This window comes from Cariama cristata, unplaced genomic scaffold, assembly GCF_000690535.1.
Source record: "Cariama cristata isolate BGI_N322 unplaced genomic scaffold, ASM69053v1 scaffold5801, whole genome shotgun sequence".
Taxonomy (NCBI): domain Eukaryota; kingdom Metazoa; phylum Chordata; class Aves; order Cariamiformes; family Cariamidae; genus Cariama; species Cariama cristata.
Genome location: NW_009597452.1, coordinates 27,337 through 39,418, shown reverse-complemented (window position 1 = coordinate 39,418; position 12,082 = coordinate 27,337). Strand labels below are relative to the sequence as shown.

Sequence of the window (12,082 nt, the reverse complement as noted above, 5' to 3'; positions counted from 1 at the left end):
AGAGATGGAACTGACCACATTCACAGCAAATTTCACTAATTTGGGATATGTGTTCTTCTGCTACTGGATCAGCCATAATAGCCAGCATCAGGCACTCTTGGGCCACCAGAAAGGAAACTTGTCATGTAGCTGTCTGACAGAGGTCCTCTGTAGGTGCCAGGGGTGGGAATGTGACTTGCTTGTCCCCAGGAAGGGGAGCAGCTGCCCAGGTGTCTCTGTCCCTCCCTGCCCAGAGTGGCTCAACCCTGTGTTCTTGGGCTGTGTCCTCTGGAGTGAGCTGGGGAAAAGGCAAGAGCTGTCCCAGGCTGAAATACGCTGTGGTACCATAACCCACTCCAGTGTGATGGCAAAAACTACAGCATGCAGGGAAAGACAGGTAGTTTATGCCTGTCTAGGAGGAGACCAGTGGAGCTTGGCTCCCACTGTCTTGCTCAGCAGGGCAACACACGGCTACTGGATGTCTCTGTGCCCTGGATTCTCTGCTGATAGCAGGAAAACCTTTTTTCAGGAAACTGGAGCTTTGCAAAGTAATTCCAAAAAATGGCAGATTTTTCTTTCTGGCTTTCCTTAGCTTTCCTTTTTTGAGATACTGTAGAAACTTAAAAACATGATTGAATTTGTGCATGCCTTTATTTATTGAGCTATTTATGGTGGGCACAGATTTCCCTAAGCCAAAAAGCCCCCTCCCTCCTCCTTCCCCAGCCTTAGTAATCAGCTTCCTTGTGCTCCAGCCCACGCTAGGCTATTTTCCTCTGTCAAATCCTCCATCATTGGTTAAATTACCTAGGTGTGTGTTGGCTTTATCTTTTTTTGGTGAAATCTTATAATTTTACAAGTCTACTTTGCCCAATTCCCTGTCATCCTCTTAGGTCTCTTGTACACCCTGCTTCTCTCCTGGCTGATTCTGTAAAAGGTCTAATTTCAACAAGCTGCTGCTCTCAGGGCTGAAGTCTGTACTCTGGTGCCCATGACAATCATCTGTGTCCATCAAGGCTCCCAAGTGTTTCAGAGATACAGTGAATTGCAGATGTTTGAACTCCTTTGCACGTGAATGTTAAATTTTCCCTTCCACCATCTGTTTCTCAGATGCTCCTCTTCCACATTTTGCTGCCTGTGTTCAGTGCAGCCTACATTGCCTGCACATGTTTTATACCACCATACTCTTAATGAGCATATTTGGCATGGGCCCTGGTTTGCCACCAGTGTGCCCCCTCCCATGCACACGCTAGCAGCTGCCTTCTGACATGTGAAGACATGCTTCACTCAGAGTCTGTCATGTGAGCCAGTTTTAAACTAGGGTTCTCTTTCCTTTTGGCTCCCCACAGAGAACACAGGACCCTGTTTAATCCAGCTCCCTGTTGGTATATGGTTGAGTCATAAGGTTTTTCTGTTGCTACATCTAATAGTGCTTTGCTATCAGGAGCAGAACATCAACCTGCTTGGCTGGGAGTCGGAACTGTCACCCAGCTGCTCTCCTTGTCTGGAAGTTGTTTTGATTCTTTTCTTAGACTTCTCCCTCTCTGTGTCTTTCTCTCTAAAACATTAATTTCCTCTAATTAGAGCCTCCTTAACAATTCTTTTTTTCCCCTCTCCTCAGTTAATTTCCTCTAATTAGAACCTCCTTAATAATTCTTTTGCTAAATCAATTTCCTCAGAACCACCCGCCATAATTTCTTTCCATCCTTTCAAAAGCTGCCGGAGTAGCTAAGCAAATTATGCTTCTGGGTAACCTTTATCTCTTACTTGTTATTTTAAAAGAACTGTAACAGGTTAGACAGGCACAATTTCTCCTTCCAGAGCTATGCTGGTCTGACTCCATTAGGTTATACTTAGCTGAGTGTTGTACTATTGTATACTTAATTAGGTGCTCTAGCTGTTCCTCTGAAATCAAGGTAAGATTATATTTATGAATGAATTAAACATGACACTTCATTATTCAGATCAGACTTAACAGTGTCAAAATCCATCTTTAAACCAGATCAAATTGCTCTCTAAGAATACGTAAAACCTCCTGTCCCTGTTAGCTATCCTGTGAGCCAGCCATTCCTAACTTCTTTTCTGCAGCCATGCCAGCTTTCTTCTTGTGACAAGACTTTTAAGTACTAATTGTTTCTAAAACATGGTGTTTTTAAAAAGTTTTTTTTTTTCTTCATAATTTACACAGTAACTATTAATGGCACATGGCTTTTCACAATCATGCTGTGAGCTACATCAACAGTTGGTACAAATGGGGAGGCAGCTGATGTACACACTATGGACCTTGAGCCTGAGTTCCCTCTTCTACATTATGCAGTTTCTTCCCAGCTGAGACTGTATTATGGATTTCTCTGTCCCTTTAAGATGGACCATAACAAACCATCTCACTATGTCTGACCTTCCTGAAATCTACCAAGGATGACTCACTCCATTTCCTGATTTGGGGAAGCAAAGGGCCACATATTGGTAGCAACTGGGACAAGCCACACAGTTTTAGTGAATTCTCTTTTTTATGTAATTATGAAAAAAAAAAGAAGTAAGGAAACACATTTGAGCTGTAGGAATGCTCTCTCCCCACCACTGGTAGGTGCAGCACTGGTAGCTGATTGTACTCCCTGTACTAGTACCCCTTTCTCAGGTTAGCACCTACTACCAAGCACAGATCTGATGGTTTCAACAAGTGCCATTGTGAAGGAGAGCACTGCCCTGCTATGATGCATGGTACAATAGGGGCCAGCTCACATCAGACAGGCCAAAGAAAGCTACCTCACAACGGGCTCATGAGACTGCTGCAGGTCTTTATAGCATAAGGACTTTTTCCCTCTTTTGTCTATGCCCAAAGTAAGCTGCATAGCCTGCTCAAAGTCTTGATCACAAAGCAGAATGTCACCGTGGGCCCTAAAGAGTCTGCTCCAGTAAGACAGATGGGCCCTTCAAACTTGTGAAGTGCTTTTTACCACCATCTGATGAGAATCAGAAATGCCTCAGTGGGTGGATGCCTTGGATGCCACTTGGTGCAACAAGTGGAGTGATCCATGAGGAATGCTCCACAGGTATTCTACAGGGAGCTGGTGGAGGCTTGCAGCTACTCCATCCTTTTCAGTGCCACTGTCAGCTTTCTGGACAGGTTCGAAATATTTTAGCCAAGTCCAGCTACTGTGGAAAAGCTGTACTGCTGCCCTCTTTCACACTTCTTTCCTTCTGACCTTTCCAAGCCTCTAGCACTCCACAAAGTCTATTCTGGTGGAAGTGGTGCAGAAGTTGTAAGATCTACTTTATTTCCTTTGCAGTATTAATAACTATGCAGAAAACTCCATTTGTCATCACTTCCCATGGAATTTTGTAGTAGGATTGGACGGAAAAATGAAACGCATTAAAGTTTTTGTTTTTGACAAAATCCCTAATTTTTGAGATGGGAGTAGGACATTTTTGGGCAGTCTTACAAGGAGTAAAATGCTGGTGGTGCTGGAGAGGGGGTTGTTTGGGAAGGGAAGATTCTCTAAAAAGATATGTTAGAAGGCTAAAAAAAAGCTGTCTGGTTCTTCTTGGAAGAGATGAGAGAGCAGGAAGAAGGAATCACCAGGTTGGATTGTTCAGACCAACGATCGACTACAACGGAAGAGATGCTGTTCTCCATGCTCCTTGAGAAACCCGTCTTGCTGGTCTCCAGTCCAGTCCAGCTGTGGACAAAGAATGGCTAGAGATAGAGATAGGCAATCCAGTAGACAATGTTGAAGAGCAGGAAGGCGGTGGGGAAGAAAACACGAGAGTAGGAGTCCAGGCGGGAGATGTGAATGCGGACCCTCCCCTCTCGCCACATTCCTGTCTGACAGTCCTCGATGCAGCAGAAGAACCTCTCGCATTCCTTTCCTTCCAGGCACGGGGAGCCAGGGTCTTCATCCTCATCCTCCTCTATCTCTGGGGGCCAGTGCATGATGTTGTTGATGTTGATGGTGGTAAAGGATGGCATCACCTGTGCACCAGCAGGCGGCTGTAATGAGGAGGGATAGGTGGATTAAAGGGAAGAGAAAAGCAAGAAAACATGTTCTAGACACCAAAACCCATCTAGCTGGCAATAGATCAGTTCATAGCATAGGTGCAGTTCAATGGAGAGGGATGACTGATCATCCCACATTTCTGCACCTGGTTGTAAATCACCACCTTGGCATACTGTGGGCACTGGCAGCTCCCTGCATGACTGTGAGTTTCCTCCCTGGCACCCTAGGGCATAGTCTTAGCAAAGATTTAACTGCTCTGATTCCCCATCTCTGCCACTAATGGTCAGTGCAGAAACAGGACTTGTTTGATTTCAGCTGTGCTAGCCTCTTCCCTCATTCCCCTGAGCTCAGCTGTCTCTGAAGACACAGCACACAGTCCAGATGTGTCTTCTAGTTGCTGTCAGTTGCTGCAGAAAAGCTGGGAAAAGGCTGTGTGTGACTGATAACCTTTTGGCCCAGGAGAAGAGTCATATCATCAGCCTCATGGAAGACCTCTCTCCACTCATACTGGGAAATGAGGCTGGCACAGAAGATGCGTCTTTTTTGGTTTCAGTTCTGTCCCAATTGAGAGGCCTGTTTCAGCTGATGTGTCAGAAGTACCTGCCATGGGCTTGAGCAGCTCTCAAGAGGGTGATGACCACTCTGGGATCACTGTCCCTGCACTCAGGAGGTCTTCTGATGGACAGACCACAAAAGAAAGTAGGTTTCTGCGTCTCTGTGACCTAAGATACCTCTGTAATCCACAGAGATCCAACTGGTACAGGTAGAAGAAGCTGGGTGTGGATCACCCTGTCTTAAAGTGGACTTTTACATTTGGTCTTGTGAGTCATCCTAAACTGTCCTGATAAGCTCTCCAGCAATTTTGAAGAGCACAGGGTACCTGGCTTTGGCAGAGACGTCCTTGTTTTAGAGGAGCCTCAACTGCTTTTCCTGGTTGTGTCTCAGGCGCTCAGACCCAGCACACAGAGTGTGGGTCAGGCACGAAACCACATCAGCAGTTTCCAATGCAGGCTCAGGAGGGATATTTCTAAATAGCTTAGAGTTCTAACAGCATCCACCTCTACTGGCCCCTTTGACCTACCAGCCTCACTTTCCTGTTATTGTGCTCAAGTGGTTTCTTGTTTCCCACTAAGTAGTTGAGTGTAGCATACTCCATGAGAGCTGCAAAGACGAAGATGAAGCACACAGAGACAAAGAGGTCCATGGCTGTGATATAGGAAACACGGGGAAGATGCTTGCGGGAGATGGTACTCAGGGTCGTCATTGTTAGCACAGTCGTGATACCTAAGACAGAAAAGAGCTGATTTAAGTAATGAAGAGGAGCACTTGGTCTTCTACATGCATCCAGACCCCAAAACATCCCCATTTTCCCCTCTCTTGTGGGAGAGAATTTCCTCTGGTTGTCTGGTCCCATTTTTGCTCTGCTTAGCCAGACTCTGGTCTTGAGGTGCCCTCTGACAGTGCTCTGTGGAAAAAGAGATCTTCAAAACCTAGGTGTCATACAGGCCACCAATGTGGACTGGTAAAGGAGTGGGGAACTCAGACTCTGCTTGAGGCTGTACACAGGAAGAACTGCTTGGATGATGGGAGGAGAGTCCAAAGGAAGGACATGGTAAGAGGCAATACCACTGGATGGATGGCTTTGGGCAGACAATGGGTGAGTTGGGATTCAGTCAGTGATGTTTGGCCCAGTCAGCAATAAGCATGGCAATGTCTCAGATGACACAGGACTGCTATTTCTGTCTGATGTGTGCCAGAGCTGGAATGCAAAGGCCTCTGTTCTTGTTCTCCCTTTGTCTTTGAGCATTTGCTCCCAGGTTGAGTTCAGCCCAATGCAAAGCTCATCACAGAATCATAGAACAGTTTGTGTTGGAAGGTATCTTTAAAGGTCATCTAGTCCAATCCCCCTGCAATGAGCAGGGACATCTTCAACTAGATCAGGTTGCTCAGAGCCCCATCCAACCTGACCTTGAATGTTTCCAGGGATGGGGCATCTACCACCTCTCTGGGCAACCTGTTCCAGTGTTTCACCACCCTCACTGTAAAAAATTTCTTCCTTATATCTAGTCTGAATCTACTCTCTTAGTTTAAAACCATTACTCCTTGTCCTATTGCTATAGGCCCTATAAAAGTCTGTCCCCACTTTCTTATAAGCCCCCTTTAAGTATTGAAAGACTGCAATAAGGTCTCCCTGGATCCTTCTCTTTTCCAGGCTAAAAACTCCAACTCTCTCAGCCTTTCCACCTAGGAGAGGTGTTCCAGCCCTCTGATCATTTTCATGGCCCTCCTCTGGACCCGCTCCAACGGGTCCATGTCTTTCCTGTGTTGAGGATTCCAGAGTGGCAGGTGGGGTATCACCAGAGCAGAGGGACAGAACCACCTCCCTTGACCTGCTGGCCATGCTTCTTTTGATGCAGCCCAGGATACAGTTGGCTTTCTGGGCTGCGAGTGCACATTGCTGGCTCATGTCCAGCTTTTCATCCCCCAGCACCCCCAAGTCCTTCTCCACAGGGCTGCTCTCAACCCCTTCATCCTCCAGCCTGTATTTACACTGGGGGTTGTCCTGATGCAGGTGCAGTCCTGAACAGTCCACCCATCAAATCCATCTCTCTCCAAATTAGAGAGAAGGATGTTGTGGTGGGCTGTGTCAAAGACCTTACAGAAGTCCAGACAGATGACATCAGTAGCTCTTCCCTTGTCCACTGAGGTAGTCACTCCATCATAGAAGGCCACTAGGTTGGTCAGGCAGGCCGTCCCCTTGTGAAGCCATGCTAGCTGTCTCGAATCACCTCCCTGTCCTCCATGTGCCAGGTGAGGTTGACAGGTCGGTAGTTCCCAGGGTCCTCCTTTCTACCCTTTTTAAAAATGGGTGCAATGTTTCCCTTTTTCCAGTCACCAGGGACTTCACCAGACTCCCATGACTTTTCAAAATTCATGGAGAGTGGCTTGGCGACTACATCAGCCAATTCCCTCAGGACTCTGGGATGCATCTCTTCAGGTCCCATAGACTTACGTATGTTCAGGTTCCTCAGATGGTCACAAACCTGATCTTCTCTTACAGTGAGAGGGACTTTGCTCCCCCAGGCCCTATCTTGTGGTCCATCCACTCATGAGGTGTAGGAAGAGAGGTTGCTAGTGAAGACTGAGGAAAAAAAGTCGTTGAGTACCTCAGCCTTCTACTCATCTGTTTTACTAGTTTGCCAGTTCATCGAGGCAGTACACTTTCTTTGACCTTCCTTTTCTGGCTGACACACCTATAGAAGCCCTTCTATTATTCTTTGCATCCCTTGCCAAGTTCAGCTCCATCTGCACCTTGGCCTTCTGACCCCATCTCTACAAAACTGGGCAACATCCCCATACTTTTCCCAAGATACCTGTCCCTGCTTCCCCTGCCTGTGCATTTCCTTCTTGCCCTTTAGTTTGACCAGCAGATCTTGACTCAGCCATGCCAAATCTCTTGCATTCCTTGCCTGATTTCTTACACCTGGGGATCAAGAGCTCTTGTGCTCTATGGAAAGCATCCTTAAAGATCTGCCAGCTCTGTTCTGCTCCCTTGTCTCTGAGGGCACTTTCCCAGGGGGTCCTGACTTTACTCTTCACCTGACCCATATTGGTCAGGACTGCAAACTCCACCAGGACATGATCACTGCAGCCCAGGCTGCCTCCGGTCATGACGTCATCAATTAGCTCACTTGCGTTGGCAACCATCAGGTCCAGTATTGCCCTCTGCTAGGGCTGTCTATTACTTGGCTTAAGAATTTATCCTCAATGCACTCCAGGAGTCTCCTGGATTGCCTACAGCTTGCCATGCTACTTTTCCAGCAAATGTTGGGGTGGTTGAAGTCTCCCATCAGAATGAGAGCCCGTGAGCACGATGCCTTCTGTAGCTGGAGTAGGAAGGCTTCGTGAACAGGCTCCCCTTGATCAGGCGGCCTCTTGTAAATACCAACCACAAGGTTCCCTTTGTTACCTCAGTCTCTAATTCTTTAGAATTAGAGAAACCCATAGGCTTTCAACCTGCTCGTGGCTATTCTTCAGAGACAGCTCTTCACAATCTATCCCTTTTTTGACATAAAGGGCAAGTAGGTAGGAGATGATAAAGAATCTCTTTTGGCTTGAACGGGGCTTGGAATGGTTTTTGCAGCAGCAGTAAAACTCATAGACCTGTTTCCAGAAGTAAAGGATCAGCTGCAAGAGTTGGTATTGTGATCTCATCCACTGCTTTTTAGAATGTGGAGAAGAAGCAGGAACTCCACCTGTTCCTCCTTCTCTAGCATTCATATAAATTAGGCCCCCCATTCTTGTGGTCACTCCAAGGGCTCTGGGTGGGAGCATGGCAAGAGATTTTCATATTTTCCTGCTGTATTTGCATTAGCAGATGTAATATGACTTCCATTTGAAATGTCAATGGAACTGGTCTGGTTTACATCTCCTTAATGCAGGCTGCCAGACTTGAAATGTACTGGGGATCATTTGTATTAAGTACAACAGGGGATGTGGAGAGAATATATTACTCTTGATGTGCTGAGGTGCCTTCCCACAGAGAGGGGACCCCTCCTGGGGAAACTTGCCTTTGTTTTTTGAGACAGCCACCATAGTGGTGTCAGCCATGCAGAATATTTTGCCTCTTGCTGTTCATTTCTTTCCCAGCCACGGACTATGGTGTACCCTCAGCTCCATTGGAAATGACACACCATTCCTCCTCCTGCTCTCTCCATGGGCACCAAAGAAATTGATTTTGATAGGGAGGTGGGGAGAGATGGTCAGAATGGATGGGCTCTCAATAGTCCTGCCTGATGCTGACGGCCCCTTGCCTCTTCTCTCCCTCCCTGTAGAGGCCCGCAGGTAGGGATGGTAATGCTGCCTCCAATTAAAGGGAAAGTCAGCGGGGCTGATGGGAAGGACAGCGCTGGAAAGCAGAGCAAAATGCAGATACAGCCGAAGTGCATTAAAGATTCGTAAAGACCTCTCTAACACCTATCAGAGAAGGATTCAATCAACATAAGCTTTTTCCTGCCTCAAAGAGCCACTGGAGGCTGCTAAGAAAATCTAAACAATAGACAGAGCTGTTGCCATGTCCTGGACTCCCACTGTGGTGTGACTGACTGTAGGCTGTGCCTACAGGGCTTCCACGTCTTGCCAGAGCTTGGGACTCTATGGATACAGCTGAGCTACTCTGCTCATTACCCTACAACTTTCGTGTCACTGGTCCTACACTGAGCTCTTGAAAAGTCATGAGGAAATGCAGAATACATGCATGTGACAGAAGCCCTTTGGCCAGCACTGCAATGCCGCAGCTCACCCCTTTGCTCTCCCTTTTGGCGCATGAAAATACCAAATTTTCAACTTGGAAAAGGCTATGTTCAGGTCTCAGATCAAGATATGAGAATGTTGTGTTATCCTGAAATAATCCAGTAGTCCAAGCCAGCACAGCTGGAGATTTGGTTGAGCTTGAGGATAGTGTTACAAACAGAAAGATGGAGGAGTGGACTATCCTCCAGTAAGCTGAATAGTGCCAGAAAATGGCAAAATGCTTTACGTGATTTTGTACTCCAATGCTGCCAGTCTGCTAGCCTTGCAGTGTTTGACAAGCATCAGACATGCAACAACCTGTCTCTTACCCAGGGATGTCCTGGCTGGCGTAGAGTCTCTCTTGATCCAGAAGGACACCCAGGAAAGAACAACAGTCAGGATGCAGGGAATGTAGGTCTGAATAGCAAAATAACCCATACGTCTACTTAGGTCAAAAGAAACTGTCATCACCATGTACTCCCCTAGGAAAAAGCAAGAGAGACATTGGAATCACAACATGTGGCTTGTTAAAACACAAAAATCAGCAAAGTTTCAGAATTTGGAGTGTTTCTGATGAGGTTTTCTTGTTTTAAAAGTGCCTGGCCGCCTCGTTTTGTGGCTGGCTTTGTAGCTGGCTTTGTGGCTGACCAGATTGTTAGCTTCATGGACAGCTGTGTGGCCAAATAGGTTTGGTGACTCGCTGACATTGTGGCTGGCTTGCTGGGTTTGTGGCTAGTGGACTCTGTGTCTACCTGGCTGGCTCTGTAGCTGTCTGACTTAATGTCTTTGTGACTAATGTAAGAGCTGACTTTGTGGTTGCCCAACTGGTTATCTGCCTGGCTGGCTGTGTGGCCACCAGGCTGCATTTCTGTTGGCCTGACTGTGTGTCCCAGCACGCTGAAAAGCACACTATCTGGAAAAGTTTCAGGGAAGAAACTGTAGAGAGTATTCATCTTCAGATGATTGCTGCAAGGGTTTCTTTTCTATAGAAGCTATTTAGCTGTAACAGGATACATGGCCTGCCTTGCTAACTACCTACCTGAGCTGTGACAAAGGAGGTGTCCTTCAATCACTTTCATCGAGACTCTGGTTTTAGCCCTGGAAAAGGCATGTAGTGCCTAATTGCTCATTTGGCAACTTACAGCTGAGGTTCTTCCTCTTTTTCAGTGGCTCATAGTGAGTTTTGGAAGAAAGCCACCTGACAGCTCTAGGGTTAAGATGGGACTTGCAAGCAATTACCAAAAAAGAGGATTACAAATGTCAGACAGCCACTGGTGTATCAAGACATTTTCACTGCACCACTTCTTGTCCCAGTTTGTGCTGCCTTTCTACCCTGGTTAGAGGCTGGCTGCCAGCATTGGCAACAGCACCTTTCTGCAGAGTGGGAGAAGCACTACCTGAACTTACTGCTTCAGAGAGCTTGAAAATATGAGCTCACCCCACCTACAGGATTCCAACGAGGCTTTCCTCAGTTGTCTGTGGGAAGGAAAGGGGATGTGAGCTATTATAAGGAGGAGGAGCTGAAAGGCCTTCATTCCCTGGTTTCTGCACACATGCAGCCTTGTTCCTATCTCTTAAAGCATAATTCAGCTGTTCATCAGCCCCACAAAACTTTACAGAAGGAAAGACTGAGACCTGCAAGTTCTGATTTCCCCACCCCTGTTCCAATTATAAGCATCATCCAGGGATCACATCATATGCACATACTGCAGCAAGAGTGGATCTGAGCTCCATCTCCTCTCCCTCCTGACCATTCAGTTAAGGACAGCTTCATTCACATCAACATTGTCACCCTCCTTTTCACAAATGTCAGTGGTTCTGGCCTACCTCTGCTTCATCTTCCCCTCATCCTTCATCTCAATCACTTCTGCTCCCTCTAGCAGAGCTCCATCCCTTCATTCTTATGTTTCTCTAACTGTGCTGTTGTCACCTTCCATCCCTACCACTGTGGAGCTGTCTGATGACTTCTTTGCCTCCCACAAGGTCTCCAGCGCACTGGCATTTCTGTGGGCTGCCTCCCTTTGCCTCACCTGCCCCAGTCCTGAGAACTTCCGAGGTGTTCCTCAGCCCTGTGAAGTCAAACTGGTAGAGCCTCCAGGTGCGCTGGTCGGAGACCTCAATGGAGTAGCGCCTCCAGCGATAGACAATCTCCTCACGTGGATAGCCATCTGGGAAAAGGGGCAAGGAAGGACACCAGTGAAAGTTTCGTCATGTGCTTCCACCTCATTCACGACCCTGACTGCAAAAGCACTGATGACTCACTCTAGCTGTTTTGTAAACATGAAGCTTTCAGACAGGTATTTCTCATGCCTTTTCTTTAGGTTCCCTTAGGCATCACCACATGCAATGGGAGTAGGGACAGCACCTCCCCTTGTGGACTGCTTCAAATCCTATGGATGGGAAAAGCGATGCTAGAAACAGAGCCTTTCTAATCACTGTACTGGTGGGAAGAAGACTTGGGTTGGTGCAACAGGACTCCCCCAGCCTGAAATCTTTACGAATTTTAGTTCCCTGTGGCAGCATGGGGCCTTCACTACTTCTCATGACTACCTTCCCTTCCCAGGCATGAAGGAATACACCAGGAATACAAAGCTGCCAACATGAGAGGTAGCATGGCTGTGGCTGCTCTGACTATCTCTATACCTCTCACCCTGGGAGCTGATCTATGTATGGAAAAGAAGGGGTGCATTCTCCATGGAGAAGGATACCTGGGTCTTGTGGGCTGGAGCATAGCTCCTTCTGGCTGTGGCTTTCTTGACAAAGAAACAAGCCTACTGTGAAGCAGGGACCTCAACACCTATTCGAGAATTCCTCAG

The 12,082-nt window shown here is 47.1% G+C and overlaps 1 protein-coding gene across 1 annotated transcript in view; it reads right to left on the bottom strand.

Moving 5' to 3' along the window:
• Positions 1-3,422: 3,422 nt before the first annotated feature.
• Positions 3,423-12,082, bottom strand: part of LOC104168324 (gamma-aminobutyric acid receptor subunit gamma-4) — a gene marked incomplete at its 5' end in the record, with an annotated part of 31,241 nt that continues 22,581 nt past the window's right edge. The window contains 4 exons of the mRNA XM_009708890.1: positions 3,423-3,967; positions 5,056-5,258; positions 9,596-9,748; positions 11,297-11,434. Of these exons, the coding sequence (XP_009707192.1) occupies positions 3,674-3,967; positions 5,056-5,258; positions 9,596-9,748; positions 11,297-11,434 (788 nt within the window). The remainder of the gene's footprint in view (positions 3,968-5,055; positions 5,259-9,595; positions 9,749-11,296; positions 11,435-12,082) is intronic.